This window comes from Leucoraja erinacea, chromosome 1 (genome assembly GCF_028641065.1).
Source record: "Leucoraja erinacea ecotype New England chromosome 1, Leri_hhj_1, whole genome shotgun sequence".
Classification (NCBI taxonomy): Eukaryota; Metazoa; Chordata; class Chondrichthyes; order Rajiformes; family Rajidae; genus Leucoraja; species Leucoraja erinaceus.
In genome coordinates this window covers 83969766-83988471 of record NC_073377.1, presented here as the reverse complement: position 1 = coordinate 83988471, position 18706 = coordinate 83969766, and the positions used below count along the sequence as shown (strand labels likewise).

The window sequence follows — 18706 nt, the reverse complement described above, 5'->3', positions numbered from 1 at the left end:
CTTTCTTAGGTGAATAGATTTTTTAATAGTGACAAATGTTTCCTTCCAATGTGCCCTTCAGCATTAATCGTGTGTAGGGGCAGTTGGCACCAATTGGCACAAGGTAAACAGTTGAAACTTACTTAACTATTGCTAGCATTTCGGAGCGAACTGCACCCAAGCTCCTCTTCTTGTGCCAGTATTAATGATTTCCACACCAATGCAAAGCAGCAAGGGAGTCAGGAATATACTGGAGGTCAGATGTCAAGGCATCTGCCTTTCCACTCAACTACGAAACCCTGTTCTTCGTTTGGGATGGAATTCAGTCATGCTGATCTGAGGGACCGAGCTCACTTCACATTTGGATCCTCAGCTTTATCTTTATGTAGCATGGCCCCATTTGTTTGAACGGGGTTGCTGACCTGAATGAAGAAGGTCAGTGAAGCTAAGTGGTTTGGTTCCTTTTGTTTTAATGAATGGTTTTCATTCATTTATTGTCAAGGTCCCACAACATTGCTCATTCTGGAAAGTTAGGCCTTGACTGCAGTGGGCTGGATCATTCGACACACATCCAATACTAGTGTCTCTTAGGTTCCTCTCAGGCATTCTAAGAGCTCCTGCTCTGCATACACAGGTCCCAATCTCATTGCTCCTGCACCAGGGCAAATAAATTAAGCTAATCACGTTCTAGGATTGAAACATGAACCACAGTGTAATGAGGAACTTAAAGTTATCAAAGTAAAATATTCAAAAGGTATGCTTCGAGAAGTGTAAAGAGTATGTTTGCACCTCAAAAATTAATGTGCCTCCTGAATAATTCAAATTATCACAATTAAATTTAAAGATGGGCATGCTGAAGTTTTACCCAACTTAGCCTTGACTCAGCTTCAGTTTTGAAGCTCAACCCAAAATTCAAGTGGGGCTTTATTTATCAAGATATACGTCAGTTAATAAATCTATTATTTCTTGTCATTTTTAAAGAACTTAAAATTATAATTATCAATAATATTCACCCTTTTTAAAACGTCTGATTATGAGAGGTTCAGATGTAGTTACAAAGGCCAAAGGTTATCTATCGGGTTGATTCGGGGGGAGGTCTCAGGATCCACTGTCTGAGGCTTGGTCAGTCATCACTTGTGGACCACCCTGCATATAACCATCACTTGTGGACCACCGAAGGGTCAGTTGCATCACAGGGTATTGATGGCCATTAGACCTCAGTTCAGTTTCAGTTTAGTTTATTGTCACATGTACCGAGGTACATTGAAAAGCTTTTGTTGCGTGCTAACCAGCCAGCGGAAAGACAATACATGATTACAATCGAGCCATTCGCTGTGTAAAGGAATAACGTTTATTGCAAGGTAAAGCCAGTAAAGTCCGATCAAAGATAGTCAAAGGGTCCCCGGTGAGGTAGATGGTAGTTCAGGACTGCTCTCTGGTTGAGATAAGATGGTTCAGTTGCATGATAACAGCTGGAGTAGCCTGATAACAGCTGGATAACAGACCTGGAAGTGCCATTTACCATGGGAAGCTTCAGCAGACTACTGCTGCTGCAGGAATTGCACAGGAGCTGAAGTCTGGGGATGGGCAGGTTGAGTATGGTCGCATCCAATGCACAGGATGGAAATGTAACAACACTTTGTAATCCCAAACTGAGCTGTGATTTTGTTTGTTATTAATGAGATGAGAAAAACATTTTTCACACAGAGAGTGGTGAATCTCTGGATCTCTCTGCTAAAGAAGGTAGTTGAGGCCAGTTCATTGGCTATATTTAAGAGGGAGCTAAATGTGGCCCTTGTGGCTAAAGGGATCAGGGGGTATGAAGAGAAGGCAGGTACAGGATACTGAGTTGGATGGATCAGCCATGATCATATTGAATGGCGGTGCAGGCTCAAAGGGCCGAATAGCCTACTCCTGCACCTATTTTCTATGTTTCCATGTAATGTTAAAGGGTGTGCAAATTTGTACACATGCTCTCAATCTAACAAGTGATCAGAAAGACATCCAAAGGAAAAAATATCAAACTTCTGAAGAATAATATCATAAATGATCAGGAAGTTACCACTAATGAGGATCAGGATATATAAATTTTTTGTTAAGAAAGAACTGCAGATACTGGAAAAATCGAAGGTAGACAAAAATGCTGGAGAAACTCAGCGGGTGAGGCAGCATCTATGGATCGAACGAATAGGTGACGTTTTCGGCCGAGACCCTTCTTCAGACTGATGTGGGGGTGGGGGGGGAGCGGGAAGAAGAAAGGAAGAGGCGGAGACAGTGGGCTGTGTGAGAGCTGGGAAGGGGAGGGGAAGGAGGGAGAAAGCATGGACTAGCTGAAATTGGAGAAGTCAATGTTCATACCGCTGGGGTGTAAACTACCCAAGCAAAATACGAGCTGCTCCTCCATTTTGTGGTGGGACTCACTCTGGCAAGAACAAGAGGGCAGAGCCATAAAAGCAAAGCTAGAGTATTCAAGAGAGCTGTTGGAAAGCACATCTTCACATAAAGTTCAGTTTAGCTTAGAAATGCAGCATGGAAACTAGCCCTTTGGATCACTGAGTCCACACTGCCCATCGATCACCCATCCACACAAGTTCTAAGTTGTCCCACTTCCTCACCCACTCCCTGCACATTTGAGGCAATTTTCAAAAGCCAATTAGGCTGCAAAACTGCAGATCATTGGGATGAGGGAGTAATTCGGAGAACTAGGAGGAAACCCATGTGGTCACAGGGATAACAGGCAAACTCCACACGGACAGTACCCGAGGTCAGAATTGAAACCAGGTCTCTGGTGCTGTGAAGAAGCGACTCTATCAGCTGCACCACCACTGTGTTGCCCATGAATAATGAAAACCTGGATCTCTTCAAAAATTGATGAAATTAGGTCAATTTAATTTTTTTTTTTAAATCTTTACACGTTTTTGTCAGAGTTGACTAATTAAGGAACCACACAAAAATTTGTAAAGCTTATTAGAAGGAAGAAGAAAACAAGACAAGAGGGTAAATGTTTCTAGATAAAGCTACTATACTGATCAGACATAGCCAAGATGAATGGCAGAACAGGTTCAAGAATGGTCCCTACATTTTTTTTAAAATGCATACATTTTTTTATGTTTGAAGAGAGAACTAAAATTGGAGAATGGTACTGAAAGATACTTCGGTGTGGGAATATTAAAGACTTCAAGAATATTATATCTGCAAGGTGTTTATTGTTAAGAAAAAAGTATGCATATTAAGCAGTGATTCTCAGAAATAATTAATTAAATTTAAAAGCGAATATTTATAAAAACACAAACTGAGTCCTGAGGGAAGAACAAACTCAAGAAGGAAGAAAATAATTTACTAAATCATGTTAAAAAAGATATTAAAATATGAAAGAGGACAATTGAGATGAGCACAGCTAAAAATATTAGACAAGATATTACAAAGGTCTTACAGCAGCAAGGCACTAAAAGAGCCCTTGAAGGGTAAAAGCAACAAGAAAGTTATTGGTTACATTATTAAATGAATTTACTATATCCAGAATCCTTAAAGATTTGGGGATTAACATTGGGCAGATTACTTGACAAGGTAGAAGACGAAGACCACCAATTCCATTCAGCCGACTGGTGAAGTCCAGCAAAGAAAGATATGGCAGAAATGCATAGCATTGTTAGGATTTCATTCAATTGCAAATACATGTAGTTCCTGCTTTAAAAAGGCAATGATGGGTCTATTAACCCAAAGTTAATAAATACAAATTTGTAATGTGACAAACTGGGAGAATGAACAGAGAGCAGTCAATGACCCGTTAACTAAGAAGGGCACATTTTCCCAGTGAAAATTCCCTTGACCTCCAAAGAGTTTACAGATATAGGTGTAATGGGTTTCCATTCAATGAATTCACTGTAATATTAAGTTATACCATGTTTGGAAAGCTTACATCGATTGGGATAATTTTCTTACAAGGAGCTTAATGCTCATGGACATTAGAAATGTGAAGATGAACAGGCTACAATTTTCTGGTATCAGATGAAGGGTGCATCCAAATTTCTCACATCTGCTGCCAGTGAAGAGGACTACCCACTCATGACACAGACTGAATGCATAATTGTTCGTTTCTTTTGGTAACTCATATATATTTTTTAATTTTTCCAGTCGTTTCTTCTTTAAAGAGGGAAACTTGCAAGTTCTTTACACAATCATCAGAAGGCAAGTTCCAACAGAATTGTTGGCAGCATTCAATCAGTTATCCAAATTAAGCAAATGGGCTGTAAGGTTCAGCAAAGCTGAAGGGAGATACTGACAACAGTGCAGTTGAAGCACTTGAACATTCCAGCAACCGAGAGTGAATTTCTGACAGTTCCCAACAAGTAAATGAGCATGTTTATTGGACTGAGATGCATACTGCTTCTAATAACATAAACTAGTCAACTGGAACATTTTAATCACTTGCAGAGCCATAGTAATTTATTTCTCATCTTTTTTCGATCACACAAACTTCTCTCGTGCAACTTAAAAAAAAAATGCAGCTTTGATTGTCACTATTATTATTGTGGATTAAGGGCTTTTTTCCCTTTCCCTGACTGGTTTCAGGCAGATGAGACATGATTTTATTTTGACTGTCACCAGCCATCCTCATAAACTATACCTTGTTATCACCCTGTGCTTCAGCCAGTCTCTGCTGGATTTCCTTGATTTCCTCTGCGAGTTGTTTATTCCGCTCTCGAGAACTACTCAGTAGCTGTGCCAAGTTTGCCTGGGGAACAAAATGCAGTTTGAGTTCATTTAGTTCCTAGCTATAATTGCTCACTTGTGACAAAATCTTTTTTATCTTCAGCTTCGAAGGTGTTTTTTCTCATCCCACACAGACAAAAATCAATGGCAATGTGATTTATTTAATTCAAGATTTATAGTGGAATAACTAACAAATAGCACAAAACATAATGTGAAATACTTATAACTGAAAGTTAACAATTAAGAATGTACTGAGTTGCCTTTTCTGGAAAAGCTCTAATTATAAAATTAATGCTAACAGACGCAGCTAAAGTCAGAATGAAATAGCATGTTCTTTCGATGCGGGAACTTCCGACGTGGGATCGGATGGGTGCGGATGGTTCGACTCCCTCGACCGCGGGAGGAAAGGAGGAAAGAAGAGAAAACTTATTGCCTTCCATCACATTGGTGAATGTGGAGGAGCCGCTGTGGTGGATGTTTATGTTACATTTTTATGTGGTTGTGTATCTTGTTGCTTTTTTGGTTTGACTGTATGGCAAATCAAATTCCTCGTATGTTGCAAAACATGCTTGGCTAATAAACTACGATTATGATTATGGATCATGACAAAAGGGACTTTATAAAGATAAATGAGTGTTCAGAGTCCAAAGTGTGTACTAATATTGGCAAAATGAGTCATCAGAAGTCAGCATCAACAAAACAGCCAGTATCATCACCAAATACGTATCAACACCAAATACTCTCCATGCTTTTATAGATTTTAAATCAAAGTGAAAGATCTCATCTATAAAACATGTTTCCCAATTTACTACTTATGCTGAAAGAGGAGGTTCCTGTTTTTAAAATTAATTTATCTTAGAAAATGAAAATATATATTTTTGAATGTTTCGTGGGTCTATTTATTTCCAATTTAAATTCAGACGATGTGCAATCCCGGCTTGTAATTTTCCAGCTAGAGGTCCTTTTTCATTAGCATTCAATTACAAGCCGTGCTCATGTTTAATCCTAGGAACTCAATTGGTAGCAAATTTGATCACAGCTAGCATTTATTTCAAATGCTAGGTAAGGCTTATTCCCATTTGATGCATGCTGTGTCTAGTTCACTTTTGTGAAATTGGTGCTGCATCTAATTATGCAATGGAATTACAGCCACAATAAACTGGATTTTGTCAAAAGTAGTTCTATTATCTTTCATCTTACCTGATTCCGTTTTTCTGGAGGAAGTGTAGGATCACCATCCTATGGAGTTTAAAAAAATTGAAACAATCAACTCCTTTCACATGTCATTATAAAAGCAGCATCTGTCAAACCCTTCAGCTACAATATTCAATTGCTATTAACATCATTTTCATTTGTATTTTTCAATGTTCTTTGTTGCATGAGTTTATTCCATCTGTGAAAGCAGATCAAATAATGCTGGATGATTGTCAATAGATTCCAAGTAAATGAGTTGTAGGTTAAGAAGGTGTACGATACGCAGTGCTTTAGCTTTGGGCTTTTTAATCTCAGTTGTATCACAAAACATGTAACAATGGTGTCAAAGAAATTCCCCAAGAAGAGGAATTGCAATGAACTACAAGAGTCTTTTGCATCAGATTTTTCAGCGAACATTATTTGCATGTCATTTATAAATGGAAATCTGGAAGCAAAATTATATCCATTCTTCCAAGTACAAAATTAATGAAGTATAAAGATGGAAAATCCATAAATACTAAGTCACACAAAAAAATCTGTTCAGATAAATATTTCATGCAGTGGCAAATAATTTGTTGCGCATAACAGGCAATAAGACATTATGATTGGTATAACCTATGTATTTGTTTGTAATGGGATGACATAGGCTCTCTGTGGATTGTCACCTTGTCGTGGTGGAGAAGCTTGTGTGGACCTGAGATCGATGCCGTCTGGAGCTATGCACCTGGTAGGGCCACCCATGGCGATAAGGTAGAGAAGGAGGTCTCTGAAAAAGAGCAATCCAATCAAGACCTCAACGGTGGAACAGGCGGAGGATGATGGCTGACCTTAGTGGAGCGTCACAACGGCTGGGAAGGCGGATAAAGGTTGCAGCAGAAAAGGGTCTCCGGTCGTCTTGGACTCCATGCCACTGGATCCGGACCCAGATCTGTCAAGGACCGTGAGGTGGCTGTCTGTGCACCAGTCTCCCCACCTTAAACAAAGTCAAGCACAGGCGTCCTCCATACTGGGAATAACACCCTGGAGGCACCCATGGTCAGCCATGACCGAAGGGGGCCTAAGTAAATATGTATTCTTGACATAAGTGCTCCTGGAACTCCAAAGGCAAGTAGCTGAGAAAGGGAACCTTGAGAAAGAGGTGAAAGAGAGCAAGCTTATAGATGCAGGGAGAGATGTAGCATGGAAACAGGCCCAACTTGGCTCACCAAGTCCAAACCGACTATCAATCACCCATTTTCACAAATTCTATATGAAAGCCATTTTTAAATCTTCCCATACTCCCATTAACTCCCCTCGGGTTCTACCGCTGATCTAAATACAGTGGATAATGTACAGTGGCCAATTAACCAACTTTCGCATCATTAGCATGAGGGTGGAAACTGGAGTACCTGGAGTACCCATGCACTTCCATTGAAACCATCTTTACAGTGGGCTGCATTAGGCCAGCTCGCAGTATCATGAAGGATGCCTGACTGCCAGGCCATTTCCATTTCTCTTTTCTACCTTCTGGGAAAAGATAGAGGAGCTTGAAAGCTTGGACGTCCAGACTTTAAAACAGCTTCTTTCCCGCTGCTATCAGACTCCTGAACAAATCATCTCATTCAATCCATTCCTAGAGGTGCTGCCACATACTTCTACTCTTATACAAAATAGAGAAAGTACAGAGGAGATTTACTAGAATGTTGCCTGGGTTTCAGCAACTAAGTTACAGAGAAAGGTTGAACAAGTTAGGGCTTTATTCTTTGGAGCGCAGAAGGTTAAGGGGGGACTTGATAGAGGTTTTTAAAATGATGAGAGGGATAGACAGAGTTGACGTGGAAAAGCTTTTCCCACTGAGAGTAGGGAAGATTCAAACAAGGGGACATGACTTGAGAATTAAGGGACTGAAGTTTTGGGGTAACATGAGGGGGAACTTCTTTACTCAGAGAGTGGTAGCTGTGTGGAATGAGCTTCCAGTGAAGGTGGTGGAGGCAGGTTCGTTTTTATCATTTAAAAATAAATTGGATAGTTATATGGATGGGAAGGGAATGGAGGGTTATGGTCTGAGCGCAGGTATATGGGACTAGGGGAGATTATGTGTTCAGCACGGACTAGAAGGGTCGAGATGGCCTGTTTCCGTGCTGTAATTGTTATATGGTTATATGGTTATTATATGGTTATATGATTATCTCCACCTGTCAGTTATTCTACTTTGTACTTTGATAATTTTTGTCACTGCTTTGACCAACACTACAATCTTGCACAATCTTTCTATCTGCATTTGTATTGATTATTATATTTATCAATACGGTAGATATATTGTTTACTGAGCGAGCTTCATGAGAAGAAGGAATTTCATTGCACCCTCGTGTGTATGACAATAAACTCATCTCAATTTAGATCTGATGCTTGCAGTCTATAACCCTGATATCACTGACCAGATTTTGAAATTAGCAATTAGTGGTGTGAAGTTGGTTTGCTGCACTGCCCTCAATACCAGTAAAACAATCACATTATATGTGATCACACTGCTCTTTTTCTTAGACACTTCTGAATTTGGCCCTATTATGTTTTAATGCACATGCAATACCAACATGAGTAAGAAGGAACTGCAGATGCTGTTTTAAACTGAAGATAAACACAAAAAGCTGGAGTAACTGCGGGACAGGCAGCATATCTGGAGGGAAGAAATAGGTGATGTTTCGGGTCCAGATGTCCTCATTGTTTAGGGATGAGCCCCTCACTCGTGTTTCCTCGGTACTCCGAATTTCCTCGGCAGCTCCGCCCTTGCTCCCCATCCCCCAGGTCGTACCAAGAGACAGGGTCCCTCTAGCCCCCTAGTTCTATCCCATCAGCCGTCACATGCAACACAAAATCCTCCAAAATTTCCGCCACCTCCAATGGGATCACACCATTAGCCACATTTTCCCATGACCCCTTTCCGTCTTCCTCAGAGACCGTTCCCTCCGCAATGCCCTGGTTAATTCATCCCTTCCAACCCAAACAACCCCCTCCCCAGGTACCATCCCCTGCAATCGCAGAAGATGCAACACCTGTCCCTTTACCTCCTCCCTCGACTCTGTCCAGGGACCCTGACAGTCCTTTCAGGTTAGGCAGAGGTTCACTTGCACCTCCTCCAAACTCATCTACTGTGTCCGTTGTTCAAGATGTGGACTCTTATACATCGGCGAGACCAAACGCAGACTGGGCGATCGTTTCATGGAATACCTTCGCTCAGCCCGCCTGAACCTACCTGATCTCCCGGTTGCCAGACACTTTAATTCTCCTTCCCATTCCTACACAGACCTTTCTGTCCTCGGTCTCCTCCATTGTCAGAGTGAGGCTAAATGCAAATTGGAGGAACATCATCTCATATTTCGCTTTGGCATTGGACAAGCCAGAGGTATGAATATTGATTTCTCTCACTTCAGGTAGCCCTGGCATTCCTTCACTCTCTATCCCTCCCCCACCGAAATCGCACTAGCGTCTCATTTTCACCCAACAAACAGCTTACAATAGCCTGTTTCCTTTATCATTGTTAATTTTTTTGCATATCTTTCATTCATTGTTCTTTATCTCTCCACATCACAATCTATATCTTTCGTTTCCCTTATCCCTAACCAATCTGAAGAAGGGTCTTGACCCAAAACATCACCCATTCCTTCTCTCCCGAGATGCTGCCTGTCCCGCTGAGTTACTTCAGCTTTCTGTGTCTATCTTCAATGCCAACATTAGTTGGTTTACTGAATCTTATCTCACCTATTTGTTTTACCATGCTTCGTCAAATGTTCACTATTGTCTTTCCATTCTTATCCTTTCCATCATAGGTTTTTTTTTACCAGTCTTGTTGCATCCCTATACCTACTTTGCAGCAGATTTTCATTTGCTCCTTTGTGTTATATTAATTGTTTTCTCGTTTTAGTCCTTTCATGTTCATAGTTTCTTCTGGTTTCCATTTTCTGTCACTTCATTTATTTGATTCAAAAAGTCTTCTTAATTCCTAAGGTTTGTGCTATGGTGGTTTATCCATAGATATTGCCAGTCCTTAGTTAATTCACTCCAGATGCTGTTCAAGTTCAAGTGAGTTTATTGTCATGTGTTCCTGTATAGGACAATGAAATTCTTGCTTTGCTTAAGCACACAGAAAATAGTAGGCATTTACTACAAAACAGATAAATGTGTCCATATATCATGATATAAATATATACACACATGAATAAATAAACTGATAAAGTGCAAATAGCAGAAAGTGGTTATTAATAATCAGAGTTTTGTCCGAGCCAGGTTTAATAGCCTGATGGCTGTGGGGAAGTAGCTATTCCTGAACCTGGTTGTTGCAGTCTTCAGGCTCCTGTACCTTCTACCTGAAGGTAGCAGGGAGATGAGTGTGTGGCCAGGATGGTGTGGGTCTTTGATGATACTGCCAGCCTTTTTGAGGCAGCGACTGCGATAAATCCCCTCGATGGAAGGAAAGTCAGAGCCGATGATGGACTGGGCAGTGTTTACTACTTTTTGTAGTCTTTTCCTCTCCAGGGCGCTCAAATTGCCGAACCAAGCCACGATGCAACCGGTCAGCATGCTCTCTACTGTGCACCTGTAGAAGTTAGAGAGAGTCTTCCTTGACAAACCGACTCTCCGTAATCTTCTCAGGAAGTAGAGGCGCTGATGAGCTTTTTTGATAATTGCGTTAGTGTTCTCGGAGCAGGAAAGATCTTCAGAGATGTGCACGTCCAGGAATTTGAAGTCCTTGACCCTTTCAACCATCGACCCATTGATATAAATGGGGCTGTGGGTCCCCCTCCTACTCCTTCCAAAGCCCACAATCAGTTCCTTGGTTTTGCTGGTGTTGAGGGCCAGGTTATTGCGCTGGCACCATATGGACAGTTGCTCAATCTCTCTTCTGTACTCTGACTCATCCCCATCAGTGATACGTCCCACAACCGTGGTGTCGTCAGCGAACTTGATGATGGAGTTCGCACTGTGGTTGGCTACGCAGTCATGGGTATAGAGCGAGTACAGCAGGGGGCTGAGCACGCAGCCTTGAGGTGCTCCCGTGCTGATTGTTATCGAGGCTGACACATTTCCACCAATACGAACAGACTGTGGTCTGTGGATGAGGAAGTCGAGGATCCAGTTGCAGAGGGATGCGCAGAGACCCAGTTCTGCGAGTTTGGTAACCAGTTTGGAGGGGATAATTGTGTTGAATGCCGAGCTGTAATCGATGAATAACAGCCTGACATACGAGTTTTTGTTGTTCAAGTGGTCCAGTGCGGAGTGGAGGGCCAGCGAGATCGCATCCACCGTTGATCTGTTGTGGCGGTAAGCGAACTGCAGTGCGTCCAGGTTTTTTCAATTGTGAGTAAACAACTCAGTGAGCATTTGACAGTCTATTCAAATGCAAGGGCTGGAATTGATGGCTTTGTGGCTACGTTTGTGAATGATATGAAGATAGGTGGAGGAGCAGGTAGTGTTGTGGAAGCAGGTGTCTGCAGAAGGACTTGGACAGGTTGGGGGCATGAACAAAGAAGGTGTAAATTGAATACAGCTTAGCAAAGTGTACAGTCATGCAGGAATAAAGGCATAGGCTATTTTCTAAATGGGGAGATGATTCAAAAATTGGAAGTGCAAAGAGACTTGCGAGTGCTGGTACAGGATTCCCAAAAGGTTAATTTTTGCAGGTTGGTTTGGTAGTAAAGAAGGCAAGTGCAACGTTCGCATTCATTTCTAGAGGACTAGAATATAAAAGAAAGGATGTAGTGCTGAGGCTTTATCATGTGCTGGTCAGGCCAAATTTGGAATATTGTGAGTGGTTTTGGGCCCCATTTCTGAGGACGTATGTGTTGGCGTTGGAGAAGGTCCAGAGGAGGTTTACGAGAATGATCCCAGGGATGATTGGGTTAACGTATAATGGATTTGTACTCATTGGAGTTTAGAGGGATGAGGGGGATCTCGTTTCAAGGCCTAGATAGAGTGAATATGGAAAGGATGTTTCCAGTAGTGGGAGAATCTAGAGGACCAGAGGGCACAGCCTCACAATAAATAGGCATTTCTTTGGAATGGAGATAAGGAGGAATTTCTTTAGCCAGAGGGCAGTGAATCTATGGGATTCATTACCACATGTGGCTGTGGGGGCCGAGTCATTGGATGTTTTTAAAGCGGAGATTGATAGGTTCTGGATTAGGAAGGGCATCAAAGGTTACAGGGAGAATGCAGGAGGATGAGGTGGACGGGAAAAATAGATCAGCCATGATCAAGTGTGGAGTAGACTCGATGGGCCCAATGACCTAATTCTGCTCCTGTGTCTTGTGAAGGACATGCCGTTCAAACTCTTCCCTCCCAATGTGCAGAAGTAAGTAGCTGATCATGCGAGTTGCTCAATAGGAGCATTGTTAGTTCATGCTTTCCATTTCAGATACTGCTTCAAAAAAGCATGGATCAGATGTGAACCTTCAGGTTTTGTTTAACATAACATCATGCTGCTCTACAATGCCATGACTTTGGTCTTATTATTCGATCCTCTCTCCCCCACCCCACCTAATTATTACAAAGCAAACTAAGATACTACCATGCAAATTCACCCTTTAGGGCCTGTCCCACTTACGCAACTTTCTCGTGACTGCCGGCACCCGTCATAGGTCTTTGCAGGTCGGCGAAAATGTTCAACATGTTGAAAATTCACCGGTGACCAGAAAGATGCTGCGACACTTTGCGCGACTGAGGAGACTGCTCACGACCATTCAGGCGACACCCTGGCGACATGTCTGTATGGTTGTGAGTAGTTGCCCAAAGAGTCGTACCTTGTTCTGGTCGCTGCTGGATTTTCAACACGTTGACATTTTTCAGCGACCTGTAGCGACCTATGACAGGTGCCGGCAGTCGCCAAAAAAGTTGCGTAAGTGTGACAGGCCCTTTTTACTTTAATAAAAAGTTGTAAGTGATCGAGTAGATAAAATATAGCATAAAAGAGATTTAGTCTATTTGCTGTAACAATCTGGGCTCTCAAGACAAAATAGGGAATCTAATCTGAGGGAAGTTGGTTAGATTCTGTAAAATGTTAAGAGAAAAGAAAACGGAGTTGGGGGGGAGTATGCTTATTTAGTTATTTACTTCTACCATGGATGCTGATTCTCAAGTGAGATGTTAAGTTGCACCAGTTACTGTTAATCATTAAAAACACTCTCACAAAATGCACAAAAATAAGTTTAATGAGGGAAGTAGGTCGCAAAGGAAGCAAAAGAGGATTGTGCAGCAGGTTTTGGGCACATTCCCAATCTTGCAGAAATGTACCCACAATGTGAAATAAACAATTCAACCTAATTAAAGCAATTTTACTTGAAACCAATCTTGCTGATTGCTTAACTTCTCCAATACCACAAACACACTTTAGATTTTATGGTTATAGTACATTCTCAGTTCTGATGCACTTGGCATAGTACTTAAATAACAGAGTACAGAGTACACATCAAGAAATGGGGCATTTTCAGTCTGATCTTATATTTTAGTCTTTAACTGTGTACTTTCTGTTTTGCACTGCCACCAACACAATTGTACTGACTCTGTGAACATGAATAATTATTGTAAAATAAATTAGGTGCAGCACAGTGGTAGAGTTGCTATCTTACAGCTCCAGAAACCTGGGTTTGATCCTGACAAAGGGTGAAGTTTGTACGGAGTTTGCACGTTCTCCCTGTGACCACGTGGGTTTTCTCCGGGAGCTCCGGTTTCCTCTCACATTTCAAAGACATGCAGTTTAGTAGGTCAATTGGCTTCCGTTAAAAAAAATTGGCCCTGGTGTGTAGGATAGAAGTAGTATACGGGTGATTGCTGGTCGGCATGAAATCAGTGGGCCGAAGGGCCTGTTTCACACTGTATCTCCAAACTAAAGTAAATTAAATTCTTAAAGAAATATCTTTAGTTAAGGTACAATAAGAGCCACTATATTAAATGAGCATGCTATTAACTTAATATATCATTTTTATGGCAGAAAATAATATCATACAATTACTTGTGTATTTATGTAAGTAATGCTTGAATCAGATTCAAACAACCAGCTGGAGAAACTCAGAAGGTTAGGCAGCATCTGTGGAGGGAAATGGACAGTCAAATTTCAGATAGAACCCTTTCCTCTGAACTGAAACAGTACAAGGGATCTAGGCAGTATGATCAGGTAAATCCTCTCTCAATATGCTGCTGTCCCTCAAGAAGGGAGGCATATAAGCACCATGAACTTTTTGTTATTACTTTCTTCCTGGTGTCTTGTAGTTCTTGGTAGAGACTCACTTAATATTGTACGTACATCCAATCGCACACAGCAACAAGTATTATACAGTAAGTGTTGAGGAGGGGCAGCAGGGACTGAGGGCATTGGGCACCAGACCCTGTAAAGCAGCAGCTCAGATATTGGCATCACCAGGGCTGAAGCGAGTAGGATAGGATGTACATCCTTCAGAAATATATGTGTCATTATGACCATTATCAAGCCAGAGGCTGAACAAGAAAATCACTAGAGGCCAGAGGGAAGGTTGTCCATTGATGCTGCCAAGAGAAGTCAGATGAAGATGGCAGTGGAGTGTATGTGGCCAATGTGAACGCACGATCAGAAACTTGAATCCTGCTCCTGAAAGACCAAACAAATATCTTGGAGGAGGTCAACCCCAAACTCGAGCAGGCGTTTTGGCTTCCTGTTTACTTGCCACTCGATTTTCCCACTGACCCACCTTGTGCTACAGAGATAAATACTGTACCTAGCAGCTCTGATGTGGCTTGGACGCCTATCTCCTCTCACAGAAGCTCTCTTCTCCCATTTCCTGCCCCATGTTCCCTCCACTCAATACATCTGCTGAACATTAGGGATCTTAAATGCTCTTAGTCCACTCTTACTTGTATTTTCACAGGTGACATTCCGTTTCTTTTAGTCATCTTCATTATCTTTTGGGTATTTTCAGTATCTTTCTGACAACTCACATTCTGTGCACATGTGGGTTCACTAATCACTATCCCACGTTACACCACGGATTCCCCCCACATCTTGGGAGTGTTCTTGCATTTCATCCCATCTCTCCAAACACCCTCCCATTCCAAGATTCCCACAGATCCCAGGAACATCAAAGTAGATGCCAGTCAATCCCAAGCCCTAAAGCTAAAAATTACCCGTTTCAAATCACATCACCATTTCCTCCAGGCACTCACTAGCCCCATTAAACACAGTTTAAAATAGCCTGAGAACTAATCAAATCATGGAAGGGATGTGGAAGGAATTAAAAAGTAGAAAAGAATTAGGAAAACAATTGTGGAAAGTCATTTTCCTTTTGATCCCCGAGGAACAAAGTAAACAAGATAATAAAATAAACAATGCAGTGGCTTTTCTTCTCATCATCAAAAAATAGTCCATTTTAATAATGTTACTATTAAAAATAGAAAAATACCAATCATTTACTCTACCTGGCAATTGAAGCAATTTTCCTGATCTAATATCGAATGCAGCACAATTATATTAAATGTCAGTGCATAAATAGTGTGGATTACCAACACTCTGATTATGTCCGATTTTAAAAATGTATGATGTGTAGTCAGTCTCAAAAGAGAATAAAGCAGCTTTCCATGACATGAGCAGGACTCAAGTTAATATTTGCATGCAGTGTGAAGCATGACCAGAATTCATATGACTCATTTGTGCGCATTATATGCACTGCATCGGCATCTCATAATTGAGGGCCTCAAGTTTTACTAGATAAAGCATTTCTATTACACGATGCAAGCTGAATCCAAATGTCTTACACATAGATCATTCTCACCAGTAAAGTTTCGAGTGGCTTTCTAATTCCAACTTTTTTTTTTAAAGAGGCAATATGTGGATGGGTGAGGGTATTAAAAATACTTTCTGAGATACTTTTTAACTTTTGACAGGGGTCTAAATTGAAATACTTTCTTCTTTCTACAGAGGCCTAGATTCATAAACTGCAGATTCTGGATATGTAAAATCAAATCAAAAAACACTCAGCAGGTCAAGCAGTATCAGTGGATACAGAGGCATTAATCTGAAATATTCCCTCCCTTCCTTTCAACAGTAACAGTCTGACTTCTTCAGTGTTACCAGTTAGTCACTGAGTCATACAACATGGAAACAGGCTCTTTGGCACAACTTGCCCCTGCTGACCAACGACACTCGTCCACCTGCCTGCGTTTGGCCATATCCCTCTAAATCTATCCTACCCATGTACTGTCTGAAGAAGGGTTTCGGCCCGAAACGCTGCCCATTTCCTTCGCTCCATAGATGCTGCTGCACCCGCTGAGCTTCTCCAGTACTTTTGTCTACCTTCGATTTTCCAACATCTGCAGTTCCTTCTTATACACTACCTGTGTATCTGCTGTCTCCACTTCTTCATTAAGGCCTGTCTTACCACTAAATTGGTGCAACATAATTACCAGTAATATTCATGAAGTGAACCAGCAGCAGAAAAATATTTGTTTCAGTGCCATCAAAGAAAGATGCCACTGTGTAATAGATGGGGTTTGGACTGTATACTATACTACTATATAACCAAGTAAAAATAAGCTAAATATAATGGAGAATAAAATATCAATCACTGTGCTTTAATTCTTAAGGGCAAGTGTAGCAATCAGGAATAAACGCAATTTTTTTAAATGTGATGTGCTAATTGGGAATTCCAAATGCCAGCTCAAGCTTCAGTTATGGGGAGATACTGGAGAGCCTGGGCCTGTTTTCCCTAGAGCAGAGGATAGTAAAAATGGTTTGATTCAGGCATGGACGGAAATTATAATATGGTATACATAGGGTAGAGCTTTGCATGAAAGTTTTCCGCTTTACCACAAGTGACTAAGACATTTTGAGGACGGATATTTAAGGGCAGCCAGGGGTAAGAGGTTGACGGGGGATCCGATTCTGGGGTTTCCCCCTTCACCCCAACTCCACCACCACCACATAAAATCTTTATGACACTCAGTGGTGACTTTTTACCTGCTAAAAAGTGCACTGCCATGTCCGAGACAAAGTGGCTTTGGAAGTGGAGTTGCTGGTCGCATTTAAAAAACATTTGACAAACATTGAAATCGCCCAGGGCTAGAAGGCTACAGGCCAAGTGCTAGAGGATGCGATTAACATGGATAGGTGCCCACTGGTTGGCGTGGGCCGAAAGTCCTGTTTCCATGCTGTATGACTCTATAAACAGTTACGGAAATAGAAATTATATAGCGTTTTAAGATGAGAGTTACATGAGAGTGTGGAAGGCATACACCAGAGATATCTGGAATTGTTCTGTAGGAAGGATTTTGAAGAGCAAATGTACAGGGGAATTAGAGAGGGTACAAAACAGATAATAGTGATCTTGAGGGTATAAGGAAGACCAGCAGCAAACATAAAGGGGAATTCAAGCATAAACGTATAGGCACGTGAACAATAGGAGAATTGGAAGAGAGGAACTGGGGTTCAACTTAGAGCAGAAAGGAAATCTACTCTGGGGAGTGGATGGTATGGCTCATGTACCAAAGGAGTGTTTTACATTAGAAGAAATCCTGAGTTTTATAAATGGAAGCATCAGAAGCAAGAGCACAGAACTCATGATGTAATTTAAAAAAACATTTGTTTGGCCACTGAATTCCACACATTCAAGAGGGTGCAGAATATATTAACCAATATAGTTAAATGACAAATCAGAGAACCTGAGATTGTTCTCATTGGAATAGAGGAGGTGGGAGAAGAAATTAAAAACTGAAAGTTATTAACATCGATAGAGAAACTGAAGGTATTGATGGGTCTAGGTGATGGTAAAAGAACTGTATGTATTATGAGGAATAACTTCTCTTTTAACGCAGCAAGTGGTCATGGACCAAAAAACATGGCCAGATTTAATCGTAGCGCGTAACAGGATGTGGATAAGTATTTTTTTTTAAACTGTTGCCCAACTGTGTGACAAGTTACAAAAGAGGGATGTTGTTTTTAAATAGGGCCAACATGGAAATGATGGGTAGTGTGGGCTCCATCCATGCTGTAGCCATTCTGTGATGCTGGGGTTGAATGTGGAAAATAAGATAAGGGAATGTGGTGGGAGTTTTGTTTGGAGAGAAAATTGGGATGTCAGAGAACATCAATAGCATGAAAACTAAAAGATGGATACCTTGTACGCCTTGGCTCGCCCAGGTTGACATGTGCCCTTCAATGTGTCGCAGTAGTGGCGCAGTAGTACAGTTGTTGCCTTACAGCACCAGAGACCCAGGTTTGGTCCTGACCTATTTGATCCTGACCTGTCTGTACGGAATTTGTACGTTCACCCTGTGACCGTGTGGATTTTCCCCGGGATCTCTGGTTTCCTCCCACACTCTAAAGACAGGTTTGTAGATGAATTGTCTTGGTATCATTATAAATTGTCCCTAGTGTATGTAGGGTAGTGCTAGTGTATGGTGATCGTGGGTCAACGCAGACTCAATGGACCGAAGGACCTGTTTCTGCGCTGTATCTCCAAACTAAACTAAACATCAAATCAAGCAACCAATGATCCATGCATTTTCAAAAATATTTCATTCTATTGTACACAAAAATATTATGCTTTGTGACTGTATCTTGGCCTTAGAACGGTGTCCTCTTGAGTATAAGAAGCCAAAGGAAACCTTGATGTGACGGTCAGAAGAGCTTTCCATCTTCCAATGTAGAACCAAAACAGGGATAAATAGAATAGGTAATTACATTGACAATTTTGCTAATGGTAAGTTGCCTCAACGAAAAGATTATTAGAATACAAAAGCTGCGTACTTAGTATTCAGCAATCTACCACACTTGATCAATAAGCTCAGACCGAGTGAACACATGGGTTCCAGTAATTATTGA

At 41.3% G+C, this 18706-nt stretch overlaps 1 protein-coding gene across 1 annotated transcript in view; it reads right to left on the bottom strand.

The window, feature by feature from the left end:
- LOC129698838 (coiled-coil domain-containing protein 149-like) overlaps window positions 1-18706 on the bottom strand; it is a 128029-nt gene that overhangs the window by 59944 nt on the left and 49379 nt on the right. The window contains exons 3-4 of the mRNA XM_055638158.1: window positions 5893-5931; window positions 4607-4714 (exon numbers count right to left, since the gene is read on the bottom strand). Coding sequence (XP_055494133.1) covers window positions 4607-4714; window positions 5893-5931 — 147 coding nt within the window. The remainder of the gene's footprint in view (window positions 1-4606; window positions 4715-5892; window positions 5932-18706) is intronic.